Source organism: Centruroides vittatus, unplaced genomic scaffold (genome assembly GCF_030686945.1).
Source record: "Centruroides vittatus isolate TY-2023 unplaced genomic scaffold, ASM3068694v2 contig_874, whole genome shotgun sequence".
Classification (NCBI taxonomy): Eukaryota; Metazoa; Arthropoda; class Arachnida; order Scorpiones; family Buthidae; genus Centruroides; species Centruroides vittatus.
This window is the reverse complement of record NW_027122566.1, coordinates 599,117-612,668: the sequence shown is the minus strand read 5'-3', so window position 1 is coordinate 612,668 and position 13,552 is coordinate 599,117. Positions and strand designations below refer to the sequence as shown.

The 13,552-nt window shown below is 28.2% G+C and overlaps 1 protein-coding gene across 1 annotated transcript in view; it reads right to left on the bottom strand.

Annotated features, from left to right (window-relative positions):
- Nucleotides 1-13,289, bottom strand: part of LOC136982896 (ganglioside-induced differentiation-associated protein 1-like) — a 41,442-nt gene extending 28,153 nt beyond the window's left edge. The window contains exons 1-2 of the mRNA XM_067279452.1: nt 13,143-13,289; nt 764-955 (exon numbers count right to left, since the gene is read on the bottom strand). Of these exons, the coding sequence (XP_067135553.1) occupies nt 764-869 (106 nt within the window). The 5' untranslated portion in view covers nt 870-955; nt 13,143-13,289. The remainder of the gene's footprint in view (nt 1-763; nt 956-13,142) is intronic.
- Between the last annotated feature and the right edge of the window lie 263 nt (nt 13,290-13,552).

Sequence of the window (13,552 nt, the reverse complement as noted above, 5' to 3'; positions counted from 1 at the left end):
AATTAAAACAATTTCTCTTAAGATAAAATTAAAAAAACAAATCAGGCTTAAATCAAACATACTATTATTTCAGCAGTTTCAGGGAACTCCCATCTTCAGAATAAAAATGATATATAAATATTTATATTAGAAAAACTTCAAAAGTCTTAATATATGAGACAATTTTATGTAATAAATGTTATGAGTAAAAACACCTGAGTTAGGTCTGTCAGCCATTCAAAGTCAGGATTAGATTTGAAGAGGTTATTATGTTTATCATATCAAACCCAGAACCATGGTTCTTTTCTCTTTCCTTTTTTGATATTATGTTAGTATTAAAGCTTATATTGAAACAATCTAATTATTTTGTTACTCATACAGACTATTTTAGGCTTAATTTTTTCTCTATCACTTGACAATTTCAATATCTTTTAGTAGCATATGGCTAGAACATGTATAGTCATACACTTTTTTTTTTAAACTTTATTTTTGTTATCTATGTAGTCCTCTGTTGTTCTTTTATTGTAAGCAAGGACATTATAAATCCTTATCAAATTTTCTGGATTTTATCTTTTTCATTTGTTCACTGTGCAATAAATAATAGATAGCAATATTTTTTACTTCTGAATTTAAGTCTGAGTTTTTTACTTAATCAATTTAAATTAGTTTTTGAAATACAAATCTTAAATATGTAGAAAAAGAAAAATATTTTTTATTCATTTTTTTTTTTTTGACATGTTGTATATACAGAAAGACAAAATCATGGAAAAAATTTCATATTTACCATTACTGAAATTATCTTCTAAATAATCTATAATTCTAGTTGAGTCTGGAATTATTTTCACACCATCTTTTAAGACTGGAACTTCTGCTTTTGGATTTAATTTCATATACCAGGGTAAATAGTTCTCAAATATTTTTAAATTTACAATTTGTGATTTAAATTTCAGTTTTTCTCATATAATGCCAACAAAACCTACAAATAAAAATAAAAAATTAAAAATTTTTCTAATTTATACTATTTTTTATATTGACTATAAATTATCAAATATATCATAAACATAAATAAAAAATTTAATTTTAATGGTAATTGATTTATATCTTTATTCATGTTATCTACTTAGAAAATTTGATCATTTTATTTCCACAAGGCTAATTCCTATCACTGTTCATCTAAATCAGTGGTTTTCAATCTTTATTTTTTCATCATCCCACTCAGAGCCTGTCATTTGGAAAGTTACACATTTTTATTAAATGGTAAGCAAAGATTGGATTGCAAACTAGAAGATAATGAAACTGGAAATGTTTATTTTGAATCATTTTCTTCCTTCAGGAAAATTCCTTCATTTAAAATAAAAAGACAATTTTATAGAAAAAACGAAAACTAAAAGACCAAAAAATTAACAATTATAAACTAGGAAAAACAAATACAGTAAGACCCCGCTTAATTAACGCTGTTTCAGTATTATGTGGCAGTGTTGGGATCAAGGTGTAATATCAAATTTTAAAGCTTATTATCTGCGGCAGACATTCCGACAGATGGAGCAGATAAACAATCCATTAGAAATTTTTGGAAAAACTAAAATATCATAGATGCTGTAGACAACATCAATCTTTCCTGGAATGAGGTGACCGAGAAATGTTTAAAGGGATATGGAAGAATGTATGGCCGGAGCTAAGCAAGGATGTTGACACAAGAGAATCCATTGTTGATGTCGACGAAATTGTCAAGCTAGCTAATGAAACAGGGTTGGATAATATAAATATGCAGGATATTGAAGAGTTATTGCAAGTTACAACTGGAGAAAGTTTTTCCAATGACAATCTAAAAGAATTAGTAGAACAACAGGTGCATGAAGATGACGAAATTAGTATTTCTGAAGATGAGGAACAAAAGGAACTTTCAACGGATTTTCTAAAAAAAGTTTAGCCACTATAATGGAAATTATGGATCAGTTTATACAAAATGATTTCAATTTTGATAGAAGTTCAAAGGCAAGATGAAGTGTCATGTCTCGCTATCGACAACTGCTTGCTGAACGAAACAGGAAAAGGCAAATGATGTTAGATGACTTCTTCACAAAGAAACAAAAGATGTCAAATGAGGAAGGTTCTTCCTCATCACAAACATAACTTCTTTACTCGAACTGTTTTTTTATTTTCATGAATGTTTTATGAATAAATTTCGATATTAGCAATAAATAAGTCTATAATTAATGTAATAAAAAAGTATTTAACAATAAATGTTACAAAATAAAATAAAAAAAAAAACTGATAAATTTTCTTATTCTCTGTTCTGTTTCACGTATCCCCCTTATTTACATGTTAAGATGACCCCGTTTAGCACTGTGTCATCTAGGAACGCATCCCCCGCATTAAGCAGGGTCTTACTGTAATTACAAACTTAGGAAATATGTTCCTAAGTTTGTAAAAGATGTATTGTGTGCTATTGTAATTCCCAATAGTACCAGACTAAGGAGAATCTGATTTAATTTTTACGACGAAAATGGCAAGACTACAATATTAAGTGCGTGAAGTTAATATTACAAAATTTTCCCGATTTTGGCACAAAACTAACTATTTCACCTTGTACAATCCAACTAATAAAAAAGCCCTGAGGTAGTTCGTACAAAAGAGTCGTTTCCAAAAATGCCGATGCAAATGGATGAAAAAAAAAATAAAGTTCTATACACTTCCCCTTTCGTAGTTCTGGCTTGCTTGTCCACTTCTCTCTCTCCTGACGAATCGCACAACATAAAAGTGGTAAAAAAATGAGGGAGTACCCTCCACAGTGGCTCCCCCTACCGTGGAACCAAACCATAACAAAAAAAAAATAATAATAAACAAAATGGTGTTGTAACACCACACTATTAAAATAAATTTAATTTTAAAAATATAAAAGTCTTAGTTTTTATATATTTTGCTGAAAATTCATTAAACACAACTGAAGATCTCCCATTCTCAATATATGCCCTGTTTTGGGCTTTTGATATCAGTTGAGTGACTAATAAAACCCAATTCAGCCAAACAGAAACTTGGAAAAAACCTATACAATTATTTTTTTGTTTTGTCCCAAAGTTGAGGGAATTTATTTTCAAATTCTGCACTAATCCAGAATTGTTCTGCAGATCCACAAGATATATTTGTAGTTTCAGATCTACGTTAGTCACATTTACACCAAATGGATACACCACTGATTCTCAGGCTTCCATTTCTAGTAGATCTATAAACCTTAGTTTTATTTCATCATATAAATTTTTCCCCAACTACATCCTCATTATTGGATTTTCAATTAAGTCTTCTATAATGTGAAACTTAGAATTAATTTGTACAAAATGGAAATTTTTTATTTTATTTTGTAAATTAGCAAGATTTCTTTTTAGCTCCCCTGGAAATTCCTGTGGCCTCCCTGGAATGTTTCACAGTCCTCATTGAGAACCATTCCTTCTAAACTAAACCCAGTAAGCTATAGGCAGTTTTTCCAAGGATTTGAATCTTCAAAAAAATTCATTGTGACATAATTTTAGAGAGACTATTGAAATTTAGCAGAGTTACAAAACCTTTGGCGATTCTTCATTGCATTCAGTGACTTAAATATGAAATTAAAAGACGAAAAAGAACACTCAACACTGGATTTCATATAAATCACACTATAAACCTATTGTCGGTAAATAGTGCAATTTACATGAAATCATATCAATTTTTTGAGATTGGTTAATAATGAAACTTGATTTTGTTAAAAACTAATTTTGAAAATTGTTATAATTTTTTCTTATGATTTTTATCTACATCTATAATCATATTTAGGAAAATCACAATAAATAGTCTGTCTTGAAATCTGACTTAGAAATGCATCCTGGATTTATATTATTCAATTTATGATGTAATAACATTTGAATTTCAAATGAATTTCTTGATCCAATAGATTTATAAGATTATTACTGTATTTTTGTGGAATGACTGGCATGTCATGTCGGTCTATCCAGGGGAGACCAGGAAATCAGATATTTCCATATGGTAAAAGCCAGCAAGCTGGTTTAAGTGAGGTTATACATCCTTCTCTAGAGAGCGCATTAATAAAATAAACAAGTTTTTATTCTAAAACTATGAAACTGCCAGCACTACATCAAAAACTATGATTATGTTCAATTTCTTAATTTTTTCTTCTTTCTAATGACATAAAATACTCTTGGAATTTCAAAAATGCTGTTATTGTTATCTGATTCAAAAATGCAAAAATAAAAACACAAGAAGCTGGCTATAAATTATCTCAATGTACAACTATTAGCATCAGCTTTGTATGAAATTTGAGAGGAAGATGGTCAGTGTAGCCCACACTGACTAACTACTACTAGGCCTACTACTATTAATGCCAATAAGTCATTAATTGTTTAATTGTCTTGTAAACAAAAACTCTCTTCAAACCCTCTTCAAGTCAGTCAAATTACAATGTTATTATTTTATTGTACTGGAAAGAATGTTTTCTTTAATGTTTTAATTAATAACTGATTTTGTTAGATCTGATTAATTTTATATTTTAGTTGCATTTTAATAGGCATGCCGGTAACCCTGAGGTTTCCGGCATGCTGGTCTCCCATTTTTATGCAGCATGCTGGATTCCGCAAAAATACAGTATAAAGAATTATTATTATAATCATATAAGGATAATGTAACAAACTATGTATCATTCTTAATTTCTTTAAAATTATATTTGCTGCACAAAATTCTCTTCAAATAGAAACTAGGCAGTTATACTATATTTTCAATAATACATTATCTGTAACTAGAAAAATATTGTATAATAATATAAATGATATTGTTAATTTGTACATCCAATTAGAGTGTTTTTTAAAAATAATGGAATAAAAAGGCTCTTTAGATCAAAAAATAAATCTATAGTTACCATTATTTCAAGATTTTTTAAAAATTATTATGTAATATAACAATCTGTTATGTAATTTTTAATAAACTAATGAGAGATTATTATAAACTCATAATATTTCTAATTAAAAAAACAGAAAACAAATAAAATAAATATATTTATAAAAGAATAGTCTGCAAGTATTAAACGCTTAGTACATGACAATTACCATGTAACCCTTGATTAATGCGGTTAATTAATCCCCCAATCCTACCATGTATACCAAAATCATTTTTATCAAAATACAGTATCTATGTTAAGTAATAACAGATGGTAAAGCTGCATAAATTAAAACTTCTGCCGCACATATAAAGGGATTGTCACAATTAATTATACAGGATTTGATTATCTCACTTTAATCAAATCCTGCATTAAGCTAGTAATACCAGTATATTTTCATTGATATTTTGTAAAATACAATTTCATAATTGTCTGGTTCTATTTCCTCTCACTTTTTCAGCTATAGCTTAATGACATTTAACTGACTAGTAAATTCTGTAGAATTACTGAAACAACAAATGATAAAAATGAACTTAGTAAAGTTCAGTAGTTTAGTTAATTGTATAAAAAATTAATTATGAAAAGATTAATTAAAATTATTATATGATATGACAATGACAACTGTGCCCAACATTATGATCATAAACTTATTACTAGAAAGGTTGCAGATCCATAGCAACTAGAAACTGTACCAATTCTCTGTAATATGTATGAGAATAAAGATGCTGGTGTGACACTGATATACACAAAATAACGCCTTTTTTACTTAATCCAGCAACATTTATTCTGAATTATAAACATTTTCAGCCACATTTAAAGGCCTTCTTCAAGTAAAAAAACCATTCCATTTATCAATATTATTAGACATTCAAAAAATGGAGAAATGTTCCACAGGTATTATGGATTTGATTTAAAAAATTTATATCCTAAATTAGCCAATATGGATTCATTCAAAATTTTAAAATAGAATAGAAAATTAATATTAAATAAGAATGAATATAAAAAGTAATATGATAAAATATGATATACTTTCAAGTGCTTCAAAAAGTATTGTACATAACCTAAATGTTACAAAACATTCTTTATTTTACAGATTACAAATAACTACTTTTCATATTATATTTCAAACTATAAGACAAAATTATTGACAATATTGTAGGAAAAGGCAAATTAGCTTAAGAATTGCAAATATATAGTTAGTATTTTCAAGCCTGGGTAAAGGAGATGTAAATGTTGATGCAATTTCTATTTAGTTTAGCTTAATATATTTCTATGACCTCAATTATTCATAATTTTTCTCTTTCAAAAATCAATCACACTAGCCAGGCATCATTCCAGCAAGGGAATGCCATGGACTCCAATGCAGTGACATAAGTATGTTTGGATGTATCATACTTATGTTCTTTAATTCTCTTATCCAGGGATATGAAGGTTAAGCCAACATAGGTTAATGGTCTGTTAAATCTAGAATCCACTAAATATCACTTTTGTTATTGGAAGATTACATTTCGGTAATATTTCAACGTATGCTCAAAGAGTGGGGAATCCCGAAACAGAATGTGCACTGCATGGTAAGAAATGGGGGATCCAACATGAAGCGTGCCTGTACTTTATCTGACATAAATAATATCAACTGTACAGCACATCAGCTGCATCTGGTGGTCAAAGAAGCCATTAAAAATGTTGATGCAATATCCATGTTACTTACAATATGCAGAAAAATTGCAGGACATTTCAACCATTCTACAATGGCAAAGCAAGAATTAGAAAAAATACAAGTTTGACTCAATCAAAGAGTTTTAAAAGTTTTGCAAGACTCGCCGACAAGCTGGAATTCCAGCTGTTATATGTTGGAAAGACTTGATTGCATTAAGGATTCATTGTCGCTTTATTCTACTAATAATAAAATAGAACAGCTTGATGCCGAAGAGTGAATTTTAATTCAAGAATTAGTGAGAGTACTGAAGCCTCTGGAGGATACCACAAAAAAATTGAGCGCACAAAACATATGTATATCCGATGTTATTTCTCTAGTACGAGCATTAAATAAATTGTATGACGAGATTCAAATTTCTGCTAATAGTGGGGAAACTCTCAACATCAGCACACCTGTCGTTCTTGATTTTTTGTCTTCTTTGAAGAATGAATTAGAATATCATTTTTCTGAAATCGACAAAAATATATTGTTCCAAATAGCAACATTTTTAGACCCACGTTACAAAGGTAAATTCTTCAGTGACTTTCTTATCAAACATATAAAACAGAAATTACTTACAGCTTTAGAAACAGAAGTAAATATCACAACAACTACAATATGTTAGATAGTGATGATGAAGATGAGGAATCTAAAAACCAAATATCATCCAGATATAATCAATATGGTAATGGAATGTGGTTTCTCTCTATTCTCTCTTGTTTTATTTTGTATGACGTTTCTGTTTACACGTGCACTAGCTAGTCGATCTGACAAAGTATTTTGTGTCCTTTTGTGAAAATTAAAATTAATATAAAAATGATTATGACAACGTTGATTAATGATGATGATAATAAAAAGATTGTTAATAATTAAAAAATAAAGTTCTTAAAATAAATTGTTCATTCGAATTCATTAAATTTTTATATTTTTAAATTTGTTCACATAAAGTCTTTATAAATAATAGTACATATTAATTAACTAATTAATATATTTTGGACCTAAGGTTTTTAGGGTTTCATAAACAAATTTTTTTTGTTAAAATCTTTCTATAAAATCATGCCTAAATATTATGTAAGATATGGAAGGGAAGGGGAGATCAAAGAAAATATTACGGTTTCTTATACAGGGATGGGTGGGGGTCTAAAATGGCCAAAATCACCCTTATGTAATTTATGGACGGCCTCTAACTTTAAATTAAAATTTTCTGAAAAATTATTATTATAATTCAATATGATTTTTTTAAGTGCCAAAGAATGAAGGAGAAAATTACAATTCATTTCTAATACTAAATAATCATGATAATCAACAATATCAGGAATTAATAATATGATGATAATCACCATCATAATAAATGGCTACAGAAAAATCATGCTTTATAATTAAACAAATTATAATTTTTAACAACTATGATGTTTAACAACTAAAAACTAAATTATTGAATGGTCTATTTTTCATAGTTTATAATACAGCTTTAAAAATAATTTCCTAGAAAATTTCAATTTTGATAGAAAATAATATCAAACAATAAAAGAAATGAGAAAATATATTTTGAACAGGGTAGATCCAGATATTGAGGTCTTAAGCTTGTATAATTTTTTGGACCCTCTTTCAGGAAAAGAATACAAAATTACATATGAAAGTGAATATTTATTTAAAATGAGAAAATAAATTACAACAAAGTTAAATTTAAAATGGCTGAGAAATACCACAAACGTCAGAAAATTCAGAAAAATAACTTTTTTATTAATTAACTGCCTAACACACCTCTATAAAACTTTTCTCAAAAATTTTAGTTGCCTCTTCAGATTTCAATAATTTTATACTATTTTCTATAAAAAGAACAAAAAGATAATTCAGTCTTTCCTCTAGAACAGGCCTGGCCAACCCAAATTGTTTCGCGGGCCACTTTGATCACGCGTAACATTACGGTGGGCCACAATTTAGGCAATCATGCTTTTAAAAAAGTAAAACAAATACAAAATGAATAAGATTTTATTGCTATACCAAGAGTTCGTACTCGAAATTGTGCATTATAACAATGACACATGAAAATTTTCATTTATTTAATTGTTTTGGTATACACATAATGGAAAACAAAAATTTTAGTAGATATATAATATCGCTTAGGGCCACACAATTTAATGTGATGGGCCGCAGGTTGGCCAGGCCTGCTCTAGAATGATTGATCAAAATTTATTTATTATTACTGGTAATAATTATTTCCTGATACATTATGAATATAATTCCACTTTCGTTAAATAAATGAATATACTTTGACAGATTACTATATTACTGACTTTTTAATGGTTTGCTTTCAATGGCAATCTTTACCTCCATTTGCCAAATTTTCTTCATGCTCCTTCAGTTTATTGCATTGCTCTTATATTAAATAGTACAAAGATTTTTTAACTTTAGAATAATTTGTTTAGTTATTGAAATTAAAGAATTTTTATATACAAATTTTATTACTTTTAAAAACTTCTGTAAAAATTGTATGTATCTTAATTAATGAGTAGATTTTTTGGTTTTTTTTATTTTGTTGTTTATATTTTATCACATTTTTATCTTTTTTTATGGATGTTATTTATTTGTTGGTCATGGGGAGATGGCCTTTCTAGAAGTATTTGTTGTATTTAGAAGATTAAATAAATTGTTTTCATTTTCATAAATTATTATTGGTAGTGTTGTGTAAATTTTTAGAATTGTTGTCAAATTTGGAAAAACCTCTATCAAGTTTCACTTGATGGTGGTTTTTCCGAGTGGTTTATTGACTTCGAGTTTCACATTATGCAATGATGAATCTTAAATACTTCTTAAAATAATGACATTCTTTAGCCAGTTTGTCATTGATGTTCTCATAGTGGCATAGTTTTTTTATTTATCAATGTCAATATTTTTGTGTCAAATCAGCATGAATTTTTTCCATTGTAATTATATGATTAACTCCTTTTCAACTAACTGGATTAACAAACAATTCAAGACTCTCATCATCACTTCTTAAAATTTCTCCATTCTTCTTACTGAATAATGCTTTTGATATGATATGAAAATTTTCTCTTTCATATCCCATTCATTTTTTATCTAAATTTTCTCAAGTTCTTTAACAAATAATCTGAAATATGACAAAAGAAGGTATATTTAAGATTCATCAGCCAAATAAACCATAAAGTTCCAGTAGCAAATTTTAATTGCAAACATTTTTGACCTTATTTAAATATCACCACCAGGCTACAAAGAATTATATTATAAAACTGCTTAATGGCTTTTAGTAGAACATATTACAAAAAATTTGAATCAAGTATGTCATTTAAAAAATAACTAATGAACTGTGGTCTGAAGACCACGTGTTCTGTTGCCTAACTGGCTCGTAACCAACCCCTTGAGTGGTTCACGGTGTAAAGGAGGGACAGGCCCTCATAGCATAAAAGCTTCCTGTTGTAAAAGTTAATGGGAGGAGGGGAGATATATGGTCCAAAGATCACATGTTCTATTGCGTGATCCTTGGGTGGGCCGCAGGGTAAAGAAAGAATGGGCCGCGTTTTCGGAAGAAAAAAAGAGAGAGAGAGGGAGATCGCGCATGCTCAATGGAAGAAGAGGGACTTTTTTCAGAAGAAAGAATAAAAAGAATAAAACAAAACGATAAAAAGTTTGTGTATGGGTGTAGGAGAGGACATGTAGACGATAGAGTCGTGAGATTGTTTTTTTTTTGTGTGTGTTGTTTCTTTTGTTTTAGTGTCTGTTATAGCGAAGGGACAGAATAGTGATTGGAAGGACTAAAATAAACTTTAAGTTCCTTGCATTGGAATCATAGAGTGTGTGATTTATTTCTTTGAAGTTTCTTTTTGTTTTGTTCCTGCACGGGGAATACTCTAAAGATCGAGTACTTCCCCACAGAACCAAGTAAATATAAGATAAATAAATAAGTACATATAAGTATAAATAAATAAATGTATAATAGTTAACAAACAACAAATTGAATGAAGTTCTTCAAATAAATGCCTTCTATAAGCTATATCAACATTAACTAAAGTCTATATTATTTTATGTATTATGTTATCTATAAATTGGAAATTCCACAAGTGCTAGTAAGTATAAAATTATCCAGTTTATGATATTACATGATTCATGTATATAAGAAACAAGAATCTTTGAGACAAACCCAAACAGAAAACATAACTGTTGCAAAATATTAAAGTGATCAACAAGGATTGTTAAGACAATTTTTTCTTCAATAAGGTTAATTAAGCAAATAAGCTGCAAATGACATCAAAATATTTCAAATTTTCATAGAAAATATGGAACTTACATAAGAACCAGACAAATTGTATGCATAAGCTAAATTACCATTGGAAAACATGCCAAACTGTTGGACTGCCAATAACTAAGTTGGTTGAAAACATCACAACCTTAAACCAAGTTAACTATCTTTTCAACCAGTATCACAGAGAACTATCAAAAATTATTTGGTTAATGTTATCCTAGGTATACAAAATGGCGGCTTGTCTCTGACTCCAGCATACAGAAGCGAGGAAACAGTGGGGACGCACGTTTTCTACACCTAACCTATTCTAATAAATTATCATAATTATTAGCAACTAAATTGTTAGAATAGGTTAGGTTTAGAAAACGTGCGTCCCCACTGTTTCCTCGCTTCTGTATGCTGGAGTCAGAGACGAGCCGCCATTTTGTATACCTAGGGTAACATTAACCATCACATTCATAATATCAAAAATGCTTTAGCAAATTCTGCCATCACTCTAGTGACAAAATTTGTTAGATTTGTACTGCTCCTTGTTTATGAAATCTTAGATTGAAAATCTACTCTTAATATAGATGTTTCTTTTCATTGCAATTTAATAGGGATTTAATTTGGAAGAGTACATTGTAATTGCCATGATTTGTGATGTGTTAAATCCAAAATGAAAAACATTTATAATTTATCTGTCTCTATAAAACATTAAATTTCAAATGTTATTTATAAAACAGATTATATTTTTGGACTAAAGTATGATCAAACAGAAGAAACAAACTAGAATAAAACTTAAGATTAATATAAAATAATAAATAGCAAATCCTTAAAGCAGATTATAAAAGGGTTTAATAATCCAAATGCATCCTTTAAATATATCAAAGCTGAATGAAGATTATTTTGTTTTAGATAAACTGGGTACTGAAGAATTTTAAAACCAGAATTTAACATTGCATATTTTTTTATACCTAGATAAATTTTTGCTTTACGGATACATACCGATTATATTTTAAATATAACTTACTATTATGTAACATACAACGTTAATATTACACCGTAATTTTCAGAAGTTCCATGCCGAAAAATAAATAGTTTATTATATTAAAATGCATTCTAAAGCTTTGTATATACAGTATTTCAATGTATCTATCAATATCCCATTACATTTTTATTCCAAATAAAAAGATATCTTTAACTTTTTCTTGGCAATTACTATAAACTTATTATTTACTATTATTCAAAACCTGTTATTTTTGTTTTATCACACTTGACCAAGTTTGTGTATCCAACAATTCAAAACACGTCAAACTAGAACCGACAGAATTACGTGTAGAAATAAAATATACGTCGATAATAGCTTAAAGTGCAAAATAAAAAATTTATTTATTTAATTTTATTACATTTTAAACGATACAGCTTTTTTTTTACACATACACAAACTTTTTATCATTTTGTTTTATTACATCAATATATCTTTTAAATAGTATATAATATTTCTATTTAAATCGGCCGTGAAAATTCTATCTATTGCACATTTGATTCGAGTGAATTTTTCATGTAGTTGATAAGAAAAATGGGTTAATGTAACCCTTCGTGCCAAGAGGGTGGCTCGTCTCTGATTCCAGCAAGGAAACAGTGGGATGCACATTCTAACCTAACCTAACCTATTCTAATAAATTACCATAATTATTAGCAACCAAATTATTAGAATTAAGTTAGGTTAGAACATGTGTCCCACTGTTTCCTTGCTGGAATCAGAGACGAGCCACCATCTTGGCACCAAAGGTGAAATTAACCAAAAAATGATTATGAAAAGTGGATTTTAACCCAAATATGTTTCTTTTTTATGTAGAAATTTTGTATTTTCTCTTATGTATGTGCATATGTTTAGAAAAGATTTTATAACAAATTGTTTCCCTAACAGCTGATGTAAATGAAACATATTTTACTGAATCTGAAGTGATTAAGCTGAAATAAAGCACTGGATCATACAGGAATCAAGTTTAATTGTACATAATGTAAAAAAGTTATTTCCAGATAAATAATTACATGTAACCATTTAAGATTTCTATGAATGAAATCCAATACAATTACGTGCAGATAGAAGTTACGGCTACCTTTAGGTCATTCATTTGTGTACGTCTGCATGTCTGTATGTAGAAAGTACCTAAAAGTAACTTCTACTGCAACTGTAAAAGCTTTGATGATCATACAAATGTTTAGAATATAAACTAATTATATAAGTATATTTATTATTTAAAGACATATAAGCGTGTTGAAAAACCAAGTAAACTTACTTTCTGTGAAAAATACGATGCTCCAATATAATATAACAGCAATCCATTTTCGTTCCCGTGGTTTCGACTTTCCAAGATAGTGGCCATTTTCCTTAGCAAACATAAACAAATCGGAATTATGTGTACAAAAATATGTTATTGATAATTAATTATAAGGAATTTTTAAATTTTGGTTGAAATTTAAATATATATTTTTTTAATTATAATAATTATTACCAATTACTTTTAAGCTATATTTCAATTTGTGTTTATTACATATTTTTTATTAATCGATCTCTTATTATTGTTTATTATTATTATTATTATTATTATTATAAAAATGATATTATTTTTGAAATGTATATTTTATTTATTAATCTGTTGCTACTAAAAATTTGAGTAATGTCGCTAGAAGTTAACTTTCAATGAGA